The sequence below is a fragment of the Nothoprocta perdicaria genome, unplaced genomic scaffold, assembly GCF_003342845.1.
Source record: "Nothoprocta perdicaria isolate Ctin4 unplaced genomic scaffold, notPer1 scaffold_44, whole genome shotgun sequence".
Classification (NCBI taxonomy): Eukaryota; Metazoa; Chordata; class Aves; order Tinamiformes; family Tinamidae; genus Nothoprocta; species Nothoprocta perdicaria.
The window spans coordinates 4437408-4452112 of NW_020455688.1; the positions used below are offsets into that span (position 1 = coordinate 4437408).

Consider the following 14705-nt stretch of genomic DNA (forward strand, 5'->3'; position numbering starts at 1 on the left):
CCCTTAGAGTCATATCACGTCCATACAGCACACACACACTATTTGCTACATTTGTGCACCAAGGGCATGAAATGATGAAATGGTTCCATGTCTTGGTGACTTGCTGGTTTTCCTAAAAGCATAAGGATCACTTGATCCAAAATATTGCTTACTTTAGATCTTCACACCCCCTAAGAAAGKTAACATTAGGAAATGTATGTAACACAAGTTGCTAGTATTTCATGCTTGTTGTGATACTGCTGCCTATTTATTTATTTATTTATAATCTGGTTTTCCAGCATTACTTAGTATGTAGTAGGGTTACTGTAAATATATTCCTATGCAAATGGCCTCATAGACATCCTAAGAAAGCAGTAGGCATTGCTGAAAGTWTTCCACTAAGTTTAGATTTAATCTCCAAATATCTTTTTCCTTGCACTTGCTCTTCAGCTCCAGACAAACTTAATTCACTATAAATCTCACATAAAAATAATGTTGCTGTTTCTGTGCATGTAAACAGTCTAATTTTATTCCAGCTTCATTGCCAATCGGGGGCAAAAGGAACTCTAAAATTAAAGACTTATGTTTATTTACCTTCAGCTTTCAAATGAAGAGAGAAAGGTTTGAACCTCTCTTTTGGTGCTTCACATGTCCATTCGTASTTTAATGAAAGCAAATATTGTACAGCAGCATTGACAACAACGTGGCTTTCAAAGAACATCCACCTATTACCATATAAATAGCGCACACCGCATTCAGCACCYTCCCCTGCCTATCTTCCCAGCGGGAAGCCCGCCGGTTCAAAAGGGCACTCTCCTCTCCAAAACCAGAAGCCCCATTTTCTGTCCACCAAGCAGTTATTTTACGAGAGAAAAATAATGGAATTTCTTTCCGTTTTGAATGATTTATTGTCTGTCAGCAAAATAGGGCTGTTCTGAACAGCATCGCCCTGCTATTTTGACATTGCTTATGTTACTGTGCTTAGTTTCATGATTATTGTAACAAGTTAGTAATTTCAATATCTACAAAAATGCTTTTGGATGTTTTGGAATATTTTATATCTAGATGTGACCAACTTCTACAGTAACAAGAGCATAAATGGATGTACAGGGCAAAACAAACATCCATGGCAACACCCGCTGCACTTAACACAATTTCCTACCACGATTTCTCTGTTGCCCTATTGCATTCTAAATCCCCAGTGCTATTTGGTAAAGGATAACACTGTGAAATCTGAGAAAAGATCAAACTCTCTCTGTTGGATATCAATTTAAATATCCCAGAAAATATCTTTTTTTTCTTTTCTTTTTTTTTTTTAATTTGTCTTTTTGTAGAACAAAAGATTACTCTTCCACAGTTGATCAAAGCCAGAACTTAGAAAAGGCCATGCCAACACCAAAGGCCTGGGGTTAATTCAGAATTAGACAGCTTAGTTCTTCAATAATAATGTGGAAGACACGAGCCACGTCACTGTCTGTCTATGGGAAGCTGCTTTGTCCGCAGCACAACTCTTCATGCTTTGCAAGTGGCCTCAGCAACACYAATGTGACCAGCCAGCTGCTAGTAAGGAAGGCGATTTGCTCATCTTGGCCCTACTCACATGGCACAGTGCGGAGGTAGAGGTTGTCTCTTATAATCTGCTGGAGCTCGTGGTCTACCGAACCTTTCTGGAACCGTAAATTGAGGTAGTGACGAAGGTCCTTATCAACGATGCCTCCTGCCAAGTAAGAGACAAACAAAAGCATTAGAAATATATTGCTTTGACAGGAGCAATGAGTCACTTGTGAAGTCTTAGATGATCATTTTCCTTCATGTTTCTGTCACCTTTCRGATGACAAAAGTGCAAAGCTTTCTAGTTAAGGCATGCAGTTGGTATAATATTATTTTGTATTGATCATTATTTTACAGGTTAAAAAAGTTAACTTATAACTGACTGGCTAAATCCCTACAGTTTAGAAAAAAATGTATATAGGATTATATACTAAAGTGTTCGATTTTTCTGCACAAACTGATAACACTATTATATAATTACATAAATAAAAACCCGTATAACACATGATTGCACTTCCTGTGACCTTGTACCAATTCCACTCCCACTTATTAAATGCAAAATTCTTGACTCAGAATGTCTCCATTTGAAATGTTCAATGCTTTGACTACACATGTGATCAGAATACTGTTAAAAAATGTTATAAGCTGTATTTAATGATCATACAAATAACATATAATCTTTGTCATATTTATTTACAATGGTGCTCACATCTGAGAAATATAAAGTAGGAAATAGGGGAACATATTTTAGTTCTACCATTGAAAACAGTCATGTTTAGCTTAGCACAATACTGCAAACATATTTCGGGGGRAAAAAAAAAAAAGAACTGAGCTAAAAATCCCATCTTTGACAATTTTACCATAACTCTAGGACAAAACCACTTTAAGCATTGTTCAGCCAGTGACAGGGTGCATCATTTTCCATTATTAAAGGCAGATATATAAATCAAATGCAACATGATTAATAAACATTTGCAGATATAGTTCCCCTCCAGCTCTTTTACCCTGGGGTATGGATCGTGTTTATAATTATGGAGGAAAGTCTATAAATAACTGTATTGCTTCCTTCTCTGAAATTTTATCTGTCATAAGAAAAGTATAGAAAATCATTATAACACTAAGCTCTGACATATATTCCCAAGATGAAAAATTGCAATCCGATACAATTCTAACTTGTTGCTTCATACATTCAACCTTAAATCATTTTTGCAAAATGGCATTTGCTRTTGAACCTCTGCCAGAAGTCTTTTGACTTTAGACTATATAAAGATTTTCCTGAAAAAAAAAAGAACAAACACCATTTCCACCTAATTATTTCTACTGTATTGAAAGTCACTGCACACCACAAATGGTAATAAATTAAAATATATTTCTCCTAACAGTTATTCCTATTTATCTGCCCGTTACAAGTTGATAATCTTATTATGGCTGTTTTTTGTCAGTAACTTAAAAATCTTTTTTTGTTCCAGGTTTAGAAAAAGCTTAAAAACAAATTCTGTCATTTTTACCTAAAGGCAGAAAGCAGCAGACTTTCATAATTGAAAAAAAAAAAAAAAAAAAAARGAGAGAAGAAGCCTGGATTCAGAACAGTTACACAAAAAAATACCTTTATGTAAGGTTCCCAGATGCTCACAACTTCCATACAGGTCTCTAATATTCCAGAATCGAAGTTGAGCTACTCAGTCCATTACCTTTGTGTCACAAACCCTGTTTCTTCCTCTGCAGAACGGACCATGACTCCTGCTATTTTTTTTTTTACCGGATTTCAGAGCAAGCAGGGGCAGGAGGAGGCTGCACRAAGCCACTCTGCTCCCGACTGGAATTAGCTGTCCTTGCTTAGTGGCTGCAGAGAGTAAAGGTCCTGCAGCTCTTGCTCTTCTTGCTCTAATATACAGAACATGCCCAGTGATGCAGATGCTTTCTGGCAGCCTGAGAAAAAGCCAGCTCGAGAACAACAGCTGTAGCCTGCCCACTGACATAAACCTGAATCACTCAACTTATGACAGAAGTAAGTTTAGGAACCTACACAAATTTATGACCTTCAAAGGGTGCTTTTCGGTTTTACCCTTTTTCTTCAGACACAGCCGTTTACTTCACCAGGTGCAACGAATGCACTAAAGCATCCTAAACATTCCACGAAAAGCACCAGCCGATATTTTGGCAAAGTGCATGTTCCAAACTGCAGTTTAAAAATGTGCATTTACAAGACAAGGTGCCTAGAGCCTCCTTCGATTTACTACATACAGATTCAAAAGCCAAAGTTTGTGCCAGCAGTTGGACTTACACATAGTGCAGAGCAAAAAATACCAGCACCCTAGCTCAAGTTAAACATACCAGTTTTTTTCCTGAAAGTTAAGTCTATTCTGCAAGATGACCAAGGTCTATTTTAAGGAGCAGTCAGATTTAACTATGGACAACATATGTACAGCTGGCAATTTTCCCTCTTTGAAAGTCATTCTGTGCTTTAATTGAGGTTTTTCATTTCTTTAGGCATACGATACTCTTTTTCGGAGTCTGGTATAACAGTGAAGTTTCCACCCGGCAAGGCTGAAACCAGAATATAGGCAGTTCTAAGTCCTGACAAGAAATGCAAAGGTCCCCTAGCAAAACTGTCATTCTTCTGCTTTATTCCCCTAAAAAGCTCTGTTGTTTTACCTGATGTTTGTCAAAAGCACACTTTATTTCTCTCCAGATGTACTTTTCAGACCTTTCTAATGCTGGGACATGAGCTTTTGAGCAGAGATCCTCTTGAAGTATAAGATCTAAAATCTGCCATGTGCTAGTATGACTTTTTGCAAGAACTATACTGTACTATAAAACAGCCTTGATTTAGCATCAATGAATTAGATCTCAAATTATGTATCATAAAATGGAGGAATAAGATGAGAAGAAGACGAATATCAATGGGGCTGGTGTCCTTCAAAAGGCTGAAGAGACTGAAAATCTTCTCAGTTTGTTTTGAAAGGAAAAAAGAAACTTTGTGATATTGCCAAAAAGTACAGAGAAAGAGGAGTGACAAAAGAGAAAGGAAAGGAGCAATCTTCTGCTATTTATCCAGCACCTTCAGATGGTTGTCCAGTAGCCAGGACTGACCAGGTCTCTATGCAGCTGAACTTCCTGCTATTCTCTTTTTCCACAGCACATTTAAACCCACTGAAATATTTAATAAATCCTGCMATGAGCACAAACCAGTAATTTCTCTTGTTCACTTGCCATGGCAGTCTTAGAAAGCTGCAGAAGCAACTCTGCAGCATGAGCATGAGCCCCGCRATGCCCAACGGGGCAGCCCATGGAGAGGATGGGCTCAAAGTTGCTTCCCTAGGGCTGCATCCCTGCACACTGTAGAGCGAAAAAGGAAGCGGTATCGTGTGTCAGGGTCTGGAAATCCAACCCAGAGACTGCAATTAAAAACATTCCTTGACCATTGCTGTAGAAGTCTGACTATACAGAGCTTTGGATGGCTTGCAGCTGTGCAGGTGGGGTTTGCTGCTGGCTTGAGGAGCTGTACTGTGTCTCAGCTCCATTTGACTCCAATGAATCCCAACGCTTTGCTAGCTAGGAACATTCATAGGACATGACTTAAACACTTCCAGTAATGATCACTTTCCTAACATTTGTCTGTTTTAGGTGCAGCTACCAATCATGATGGCAAACCCATAACCATGACTGAATTCGATTCTACAGGTTATAAAACTAGACACGCTTGATTGAACTAAGAACTGCTCTGTTTGCATGTTTTACTCACAAATTTAATGAGCAACGTATATCTCTTTATAGTGTTTTAATATATTTCTGTCAAGTTTCTTTCCCTTCTGAAAAACTAGTAGCAAAACCCAATTGGAAAAGAAATRCAATAAAAAAAAACACATACACAAAAGGATATTAAACAGTTTGTAGCTCATTAAAGGATTCAAAACTGGAGAGGATAATTGCCATTTCTGAGAAGATGACAGAGATAAATGTAAGGAGGTTTACAATTTTCTCTAGCCCTAAATATTTTAAGTGGTTTTTGGTTGCTTTCCACTTGGCAACCCACAGATGCTACAGATAGCGTACACTCTTGAATCTTATATTTCAGTGAAGGACTACTTGCAGAACATTAATGCCCCTCTTATTCTCACATTTTCTTCTAAATATTTTATTTCTTACATTTATCACATTTTTTATAGTTATAACTTCCCTACCTACATTTTTGAGAATGTTCATGCTTTGCAAGTTTCTCATCTTGTATCACCACCTTTCAGTGAAGTGACTTCACAAAACCTGGCATGGCAGGTTATTTGCTTCTCAACAGTATAATCAATTGCATCTCAGCCATGAATAATTTGCCTTGGAGATTTTATTTACTGGGATAAGAATCGAAAAGATTTCAGGTTTTCTGAGTTCTATAAATAATCCTGGTTAGAAAAGTCTATGAGTAAGCAAGTTTCTTACGCATAGATTTGCATCTCTACATGACCTACATGCCTCAAAAGAATAAAGGTAAGGGATCTCTACCTTTTGCAAACAGACAAACTCACAGCCTTAGTGTGTGTAAACCACCTCCCATCTTCCATCATCCTATCTGTGTTAATCTGTCTCCCCTTATTTTGAGCAAGTTATTTTCTGTATTTTCCTTTTTCCCCATATTTTCTCTTCTGCSCTTATTTTCAGCAAGTTGTTTTCCTTATTTCCCTTTCTCCCCTTATTTCCATTTCTGCCCTTATCATCAAACACAGATATTTGCTAAGGGCATAAATGGCTTGGCTGAACTGGCTTTTACCAGCTTCATTAGGACTCCACGGTGGGAGAATCTCACCCCAAATATTTATTCAGGTGCTCTGTAAAGCAGTAAATACTAATACAATGGACCTCTGTGGACATCTGGAGATAAGTACTATGCATTTCTTTGATGGGACACTTGCATTTTGCTGCCCACCAGACTAATTTCTCCTTCACCCCTCACAGATGATCCAAACTGACTTTACAGTCACTAAACTGAATGGGAGTGGCCTGACTTCTTTAAATCAGATTGCATGAATATTTGGGTTATTAATTCTTTTATCCACTGATGAGAAATATCTGAAGATGATTTTTTTTTATTCTTTCTCCAAGACCTACCAATTATATCAATCAAGGCCATCATAAGTAAAAAGCGGCACATATGGTCCAATTCCTCAGCTCAGATTATTTTTGGAAACAGTCCCATGAAAACTCAAAATACCTGAAATTATCATAGAATACCCTCTCAGATATCCCTGTGAATTCAGTGATACCATGCCTGTTTACCTATCAACATCTCTATGACTTCTTCCACTTCGGCATGCAAGACAACCTTAGGATCACCTTCCCAGGCGATCACCTCCTCCTCCTCCTCCTCCTCCTCTAGTTTTCTCCTCCACAGCCATGCAGCTCCAGGGGGGCATACACACAGAAAGCAGTAAAACAAGCTTGAACAGTCACCAAGACGGGCAGAACACAACTGAGAGTGGTCTGCAGGATCAGCCAGAATGCTGAAATACTTGGGCAAGTTTCTCCTACCAAGCTCTCAGTGGTGACTGAAAAGGTTTTAAATATATATGAATATTAACTAGAATACTTAGCTGCCACATCTTGTCTTCTCTCAAAGATTATATCCCCCTCTTCAAAGCAGAACAACTTTTCCTTCCCTTAAGGGTTCCAGCTCACACCAGGACCATAATACAGAAGGTAAAGCACTGCTCATAATTTTTCCCTTCAAGCCAAGCTTAACATAAACTTCAAAAACAAAACAAAACCAAAAAAAGTGGCAAACATACTGATTAAAGAGGAATTAATATTTAACATTACTTGTATGAATTGGTGTGTTTGTACTACAGACAATACCTTTAAAATAAATGTAGTTTGTTTTAGCTTATCATATGATTTGTAAAGATGTTATGCATTTAACATTTTAGCACCAGTAGGAGATGATTAGCTTTAGTGCTTTTTAAAGCTAGTATAAGTAACAAAAAAAAATGTTTTTAAGAGAGGATATGACAATTGCCAAGTAATATCAAAACTCTGTGTTAGATTTTTGAAAGATTCATTATTAAAATACAGCCTACAGCTAAGGCTATTATTTAAAGGAAATTATTCTCAACAAACTTATCTAATACTCAGAGGACTGTAAAGATGAATCTTGGCATTCCACTGTTCATTTCATATCGGTCATATTAAACCCTGGAATTGAGTTTTCCATGCAAAATACGTCATCACTGTAACAATACTCTGAAGATAGTACAGCAAACACTTTGGTATATAATAAACATGTTTTAAATTCCAGTCACCAACTCAAGATTATACATTTTATTTTTAATTTTTTTCTATTCCCATATTAAACTCTGTGGATCTTCTTCAAATGTATGCTAGTCTTCCATTGCTTCCTGCAGCCAAGTCTACCATCAGACTTCTCGTCTGGCAAGTCTCAAAATRTCACGGGTGAGCTACCATTACAGTAGGAGTTGTAGTAAGATAAAGTGTGACAGAAAACCAAGAAGGAATTATGCAGGAAAATTAGACTCCTCAAGGAGAAAATTATTTCCCTTCATATTCAGGATAGTGCCAATGTTTTCATGATCCTTTACTGGAGCTGTAAATAAATTTCACATGCAAAGTCTCTTTGGGAAAAGAGGAAGGAAAACATAGATCCTGTGGTTCTGATATGTGCCTATAGGCACATGAAGGACATGTTGGGATGTGTTTTGTTAATGGGCAAATGCTCTTTTTTATGCCCTATTGTTTAGTATAGGCTTTTCTCTTTGTATATTGATTATCATATTACTAACCTTTTTGCTTTTTATTATTTTATCTATCATATATATGCATATCGTACATACACATATATTTCTGTCTTTAGCAGTATCTTTTGATTTCTCCCTCCTTGCACTTTTAAATGTAAAGATTTAAAATAAAGAATTCTCAGTGTTGAGTATTCATAGAATTAGCACTATTCACAGATTACCGATATTATTAAAAAATAGCCAAACAATTAATGAATAATTCTCTTTAAAGGACCTCAAGAGTATTCATCTGGGATTTTGTACTTCATGTAACACATTTAGACTACTCTGCTTTCAGAAGAATTGCATTTTATTCCATGTTTTAGTTAGCAGATGGCCAAAGTACAGAAGATGCTTGAATGCTGCTGCTTCTCTACAGATGCTTTCTGGAAATGAACTGCCATCAAATCTAGTTTAAAAAAACACTAAAGCAACAGTTCAGAATTATGGAACAAAACTGTTTGTACATGTCTCCAGAATACCATTGATTTGACTGATAACTCCAACATAAACATTGATGACTGCTACTGAGATATTTTAAAGACTGTAATTGTTCCTACAAGACTTACTACAAGGGAAATAATTGCCTCTACAGATGTTTTTCGACAAACACTAAATTTTAAGGTATTATAAATTTAATTATGAGCATGTCAAAAATGGCAGTCTTAGCTTTCACAGTCAGTTACAGCCCACCCATATCTGCAAAGATAGCTGCATCACCTTGAAATCTTTAGGGATTTGCACAAGATCTATTTCAGAAAGGTCTGTATACACATACATATATATAAAAAGTGTATATGTGTGTGTACACACAAACACACACACACAAACACACACACACACACATACATATATATAGTTAAGCATTATGATGTGCCATTGCAAGCCTGGCATTCAGACTGAAATCTCTCTCATTTGGACAAAGGATCTCATAGCAGGATTTGAATCTACAGAGGACTACTCTACCTGAGTTCCATATACAGGTCCCCAAGGAAAGTGAGTGATAGAAAACCTAGAAAGCTCCTAAGTTCAACAAGAAGACCTACAACAGGAAAATAAAACACCCTATGGATGTTATTTGAATATCTGGAATATCTGAAAATGGAAGGCACAGAAATAGCCTAACCAAGGCTGGTGGTAGTATGCTAAAAATATCTGAATAAAACTAATAAGGCTGATTTTAGCTTCAGAGAGACATTTATATGGTTATTCAGGCTGGATATATTGTGAAAAAAAAATGGTTTGAATTTTAGAAAAATCCACACTAGTGATAAATGTCCAAACAGACAAGTTAACCAAGGGGAAAAAAATCATGAAGATATAAGAAGTTTCATTTTTAATCAAACTACACCAGAATATTAACTTTCATATGCATTTATTTGGAAAACCAAAATAGCTTTTTTAGTGTGCGCTGCTTACTGACACACTCATTAGAAAAATACACTTACAAATTGRCTCATCTGGAAAAGCTCCACTGTGGCATTTATCTCTAATGAATATTAACAATGGCATGCAGGGTTCAGTCATTCTGTCTCAATATAAATTACGTCTCTTTGTGTCTGTTCAGTTCTCTGGGCTGTAATGGTGAGCTGTCTAATACAGAAATGCCATCGCCTCTCTTGAGTTTTTCTTGGTGGATAACCAACTGTAAATCTCACGACACCTCTAGAAGAGAGATGTTCAAGCTGTTCTCCTCGGGGATCTGCCACTTAAACCTCACAGGTACCCAAAGCCACCTCTGCTTTCCACAGCCAGGTCTTGGGACTCTTCACTAGGTGGTTGGCTCCCCAAAGGTTGTGCTGAGAGCTACACAGTCAGTCCCATTGCTTTGCACTGGGTTAAACCATCCCTTCTTAAAAGCAGACAGCAATTACTCCAGACTTTTAATGGAAAAGTAGCTATTCTGTTTAATACTAAGAAAAAAAAAGCAAGAAGTTGGTTGCTCATCTATTAGGGACGCAAATGTTCTTTTTCTGTAATACTCCTCTAGCTTTATCTCCTTTGCAGAAGACAGTTGTGATGGAACTTAGTTTGAAACTTGACAATTATTTGAATAAAATATGAAAGCTTGTATAGGAATAGAGTAGCATAGCATTACCAAACTTGAATTATTTGAAAGGTATTCTACTTAAATCATAGCTGCACAGTTTTAATTGCTTGAGATAGAGACTTATTTTCCTTACTTCTGGAAATAATACTGCCATATTAATAGGCTCTGCATTGTGTGCTGACGTTTTGTAGAAAGATTAATCTGGGTAAGAAATCCAAGTAACAGGCAATTTACGAGCGGATGCAAACTCACAGAGACTACCATTGTATGAGTTCTAATAATAGTTACAAAATATGATTTAGGTTGGTATCTAAGCCATGGGAGCTGAGCTTTTTAAACTCTTTACAGCGTCTCAGTCTAAACCTATAATGTACTGTGAAAAATCACTATCATAACACATTATTTCCTGGCTTTGTGATACATTGTTGCATAAATAGCAGAACACCATTTTACTGACTTTGTACTCATAAAACCGAACAAGTGCAAACTCTATCTGCAATAGATGAACTGAACTTTCAAAGCACATTGCATATATATGTCCTTGGAKGTGTATCCTTTATCCCAAGAACTCTTTTCCTGCATCAAATTTTCCTGGTATGCCCATCAAATCAAAACAAGAGTAAAACACTGAAAAAAAAACCTGAAATAGGAGGTGCTTAATAGCTGTTCTGCAGTAATACGAAATTAAGACAACACAAAACAAGCAAATAATTGTGAAGCTATGAAGATGTCCTCAACCTCTGATGTCCTGCATACAGCATGCAGAAACTGGAATGAGGTGAGGCACCTTGATTTCAGCACGGTGCTCCCTCCCTCTTTAAGTCCTTAGTGACACCATCATGCAGCCATCACACAAGTTCATTAGGGTTGTACTCAATTAGTAAGGGAAATCCTCTGTAGAGAGGGACCTGGGTGTCGTGGTGGATGATAAGTTGACTATGAGGCAGCTGTGTGCCCTGGTGGCCAAGTAGGCCAATGGGATCCTGACCTGCACCAGGAGGAGTGTTGCCAGCAGGTCAWGGGAGKTGATCCTCAGTCCCGGGGAGTTCACATCTGGAGACTGTGTCCAGTTCTGGGCTCCCCAGCACAAGAGGGATGTGTTGCTGCTGGAGAGAGTCCAGCGCAGGGCTACGAGGATGATCAGGGGCCTGGAACATCTGCCCTRTGAGCAAAGGCTGAGGGAGCTGGGCCTGTTCAGCCTGGAGAAGAGAAGGCTGAGGGGGGACCTGATCAGTGTCGATAAATACCTCAAGGGAGGCAGTGAGGAGGATGGGGCCAGTGATCACAGACAGCAGGGGTGGTGGCCAGCCGTAAGAATAGAGGAGTCAGCCACAAACTGAAGCCTCAAAAGTTCTGAAGGAACTTTAAAGAAAAATTTCTTGTCAGTGAGGGTGACAGAGCCCTGGAACAGGCTGCCCAGAGAGGCTGTGCAGTCTCCTTCTCTGGAGATCTTCAACACCCGCTTGGACGCAGCCCTGTGCCACGTGCTCTAGGTGACCCTGTGTGTGCAGTGGGGTTGGACTAGATGATCTCTAGAGGTCCCTTCCAACCTTAAGGATTCTACAATTCTATCAAGGGGAAATTTACAAGCAGGGGTAGCTAAAACTGAAGAGCTGCTGCAGATTCAGCAATCTTTGCCCTCCTTTGCAAACCATGACAGAGCACCACGGCCAAATGAGAGCACGAGACCAGCAAATGCCCTATTTAGTCCTTGGAGAAGAGCGGTGCAGAGTGGTGCTGCACAGCTCTTGTGCTCCACACTAGGGAAATTTGTGGTTCAGACAAGTCGAAAGAGCAGATGAAGTTTGTGGAGTGTTTGGAATTCTCTGGTATGAAAGCTGCAATACTGATTGAAGAGATATTTAKTAGTCTTAAAAAACAAATGAATCGACCAATAACTAGATAAGCAGTGTTCATAACATTTAGAGTTTTGCATAAAAAATGCTATTGGAACTGTTGCATATGTTAAATATTTAGCTCAGCTAAATATGATTCAAGTTTTCTTTTGTAATAGCTTGAGAATTGGAGCCTTCCACCAGATATTTTCTTTCCCTGCTTGGGAAGTGTATTGTCTCTAAGACATCTGGGATATTTAAATATCACATATGTGGATGTCAAAAGAAAAATAAAATAAAATATATATATATAAAGATGGAAACAACACACAATTTCACTATAAAGCTAATGTTAAAAGAAGCCAGATCATAGCTAGAAAATTCTGTAACAAAATCAGCATCTACTGTTTAAAACAATAGTGGAACAAGGCAGAGTAAATCTGTGCTGTTTCCTGAAGGCAGATAAGTCCTCCTACTTCCCTGATTGTGGAGTCTCATAAGATTAATAATCTTGTAAGAACAATTAATTAAAATTAATAATTTTATTGCTTAATAGAGTGACATTAAGAAGACATCTGAGTTTGCAAAATAAAAGTGAAGGTATAAATTAACCAAGTAGTTTGTTATGTTTTAAAGAAAGGTTGAAAAAGGTCCTAATCTGTTAGTGACAGTATCTTTTATCGTGACAAAGCTATTAGCTCTTGTAGCACAACAGCATGACAGATGGTGCCTTTAACCACACCATAAAACTCATCCAAAGTATTTTCTGGTGCAATCCATCACACGAGTCAAGCTTGAAAGAGGTACTGTAAAAATACAACCAAAACAGTGTAAATTTTGGCAAAATGTTGAGTCATACTTCAGTATGAAAAAATAAAATGAAGTTACTGAGTTTTCTAAAGGACTGTGCATCAGTGTTCATTGGCTGTTGCGGAAAATGTTATGAGGGAACTTTTGTTCACGTGTTACCCTATTTCTGCATCATTGAAATCCCGCAATAGTCTTCCCAAGATTGTTCAGGAGCTGTGGTTTTTGGGTCAAGCTCTAGGCCATTCACTCAGCAAGTGCTTTGCCAAGAGGAAGAAGCAGCGATGCCGGCACTGGCTGCAGGCCTCCCTTCTCCAGTCCTGGATCATGTCCCTGAGGACAGGAATCCTGCTTGTCCCCTCTTCATCTTCCCCGAATCTAAAGAAAATCTTCCTCCTTGTTTCACAGATAGCCCTGCAGGATAAAATCAAACAACTACACAGCAAATAAAGCGGAGAAGTTTGTAGACAACCACGCATATTATCCGTATGAACTCGCTGCTGGCACTGTTTGCTGCACAGTGACAATAGCATTTGTCACTCCTAGGCAGCAATACTGGATGCATGAGCTTATGTATCCGTATCAGCCAACAAACCACAGGCCCTGCACACGGAGACATCAGTTTGATGTCAGACAGCTACAAAAATATATACATTTTTTTTAAATGAAAACAACACTCTACACAATGCCACTCARTAAGCACTTTCAAATTACTATATGTTACTAAGCCCAGCCACGAAATCCATCTCTTTGAGCCATCAAGGCTACCTTTTACCTTGCATGGCACTTCAGCACAAAGGCAGCACTTGGTCTCAGAGCCCTGATCCAGCTGCTCAGTGCAAGAAGAAGCTGTTAAATACTGGGACAGTSTCAGCTGGTTATCCCAGTCCCCTTGTGTTGACTGAAGCAGTGCTGCTGGAGCACAGAGACGGCTGGGGAAGAGACCGTGCACTGTGCAAAATGCAAGCTTGCAAGTTGTGCAAAATGAAACTTGCTTGGATGCAAGTTTCCAATCAAACATTCCTGCTCCCACAGGCAGGGCAGATGGTGGGTGCTCCAGAAAGTCCCTTTCCTGCAGAGAAGTGATGCTGGCGCCTCCGGGAAGAGGCTGCTGCTGCACCCTGGCTTGTGGGTGCACAGAGACTCAGYGGTACTGCTGGGACAGAAATGCTCCCTCCGCATCCCCAGAAGCTGCAGGGTTTCACAACATAGGACAAAAGTGACAAGACAGAGGTTTGCTTTTGACCCATCAGGCACATTGTCCTCATGGCTATGATCTACTGGCCAGAAATCAATATAGGCTGGAGTTTGCAATATTCTTAGCTGTTTATAAAACAACTAAATTCTGTATAGCAGAATTTACTGTATTTCACAGTTGTTGTTAGTTAATTAAAACAGCAAGGTAGTGGGATAAAATCRTGGGATAATAAAGTATCTGGCAAGCCAGTGAGGCATGGACTAATGGCTACGCATTCTTTACATCCCCTCTTTATCTGTGCATATTAAGGTCAGTATCAGTGTGCATATGGCATGAGGCTGTAAAAGTGCCTCAAATATGACTACAGTCAGGGAGGATGGGTCTGTAATTTCATCTGCCTTCTGCACCTTCACTTGCACTGGGATTTGGATGTAACCTCATAAAATACCATATATGTGCTCTCCCTATTCATCTTCATTTTTCTAGTGCCACAGACCCAGTATACT

General features: G+C 38.6%; 1 protein-coding gene across 5 annotated transcripts in view; it reads right to left on the reverse strand.

The window, feature by feature from the left end:
- MAGI2 (membrane associated guanylate kinase, WW and PDZ domain containing 2) overlaps positions 1-14705 on the reverse strand; it is a 674980-nt gene that overhangs the window by 468428 nt on the left and 191847 nt on the right. For all 5 annotated transcript variants that reach the window (XM_026046375.1, XM_026046373.1, XM_026046374.1 and 2 more), the window contains exon 2: positions 1580-1696. In XM_026046375.1, the coding sequence (XP_025902160.1) occupies positions 1580-1696 (117 nt within the window). The remainder of the gene's footprint in view (positions 1-1579; positions 1697-14705) is intronic.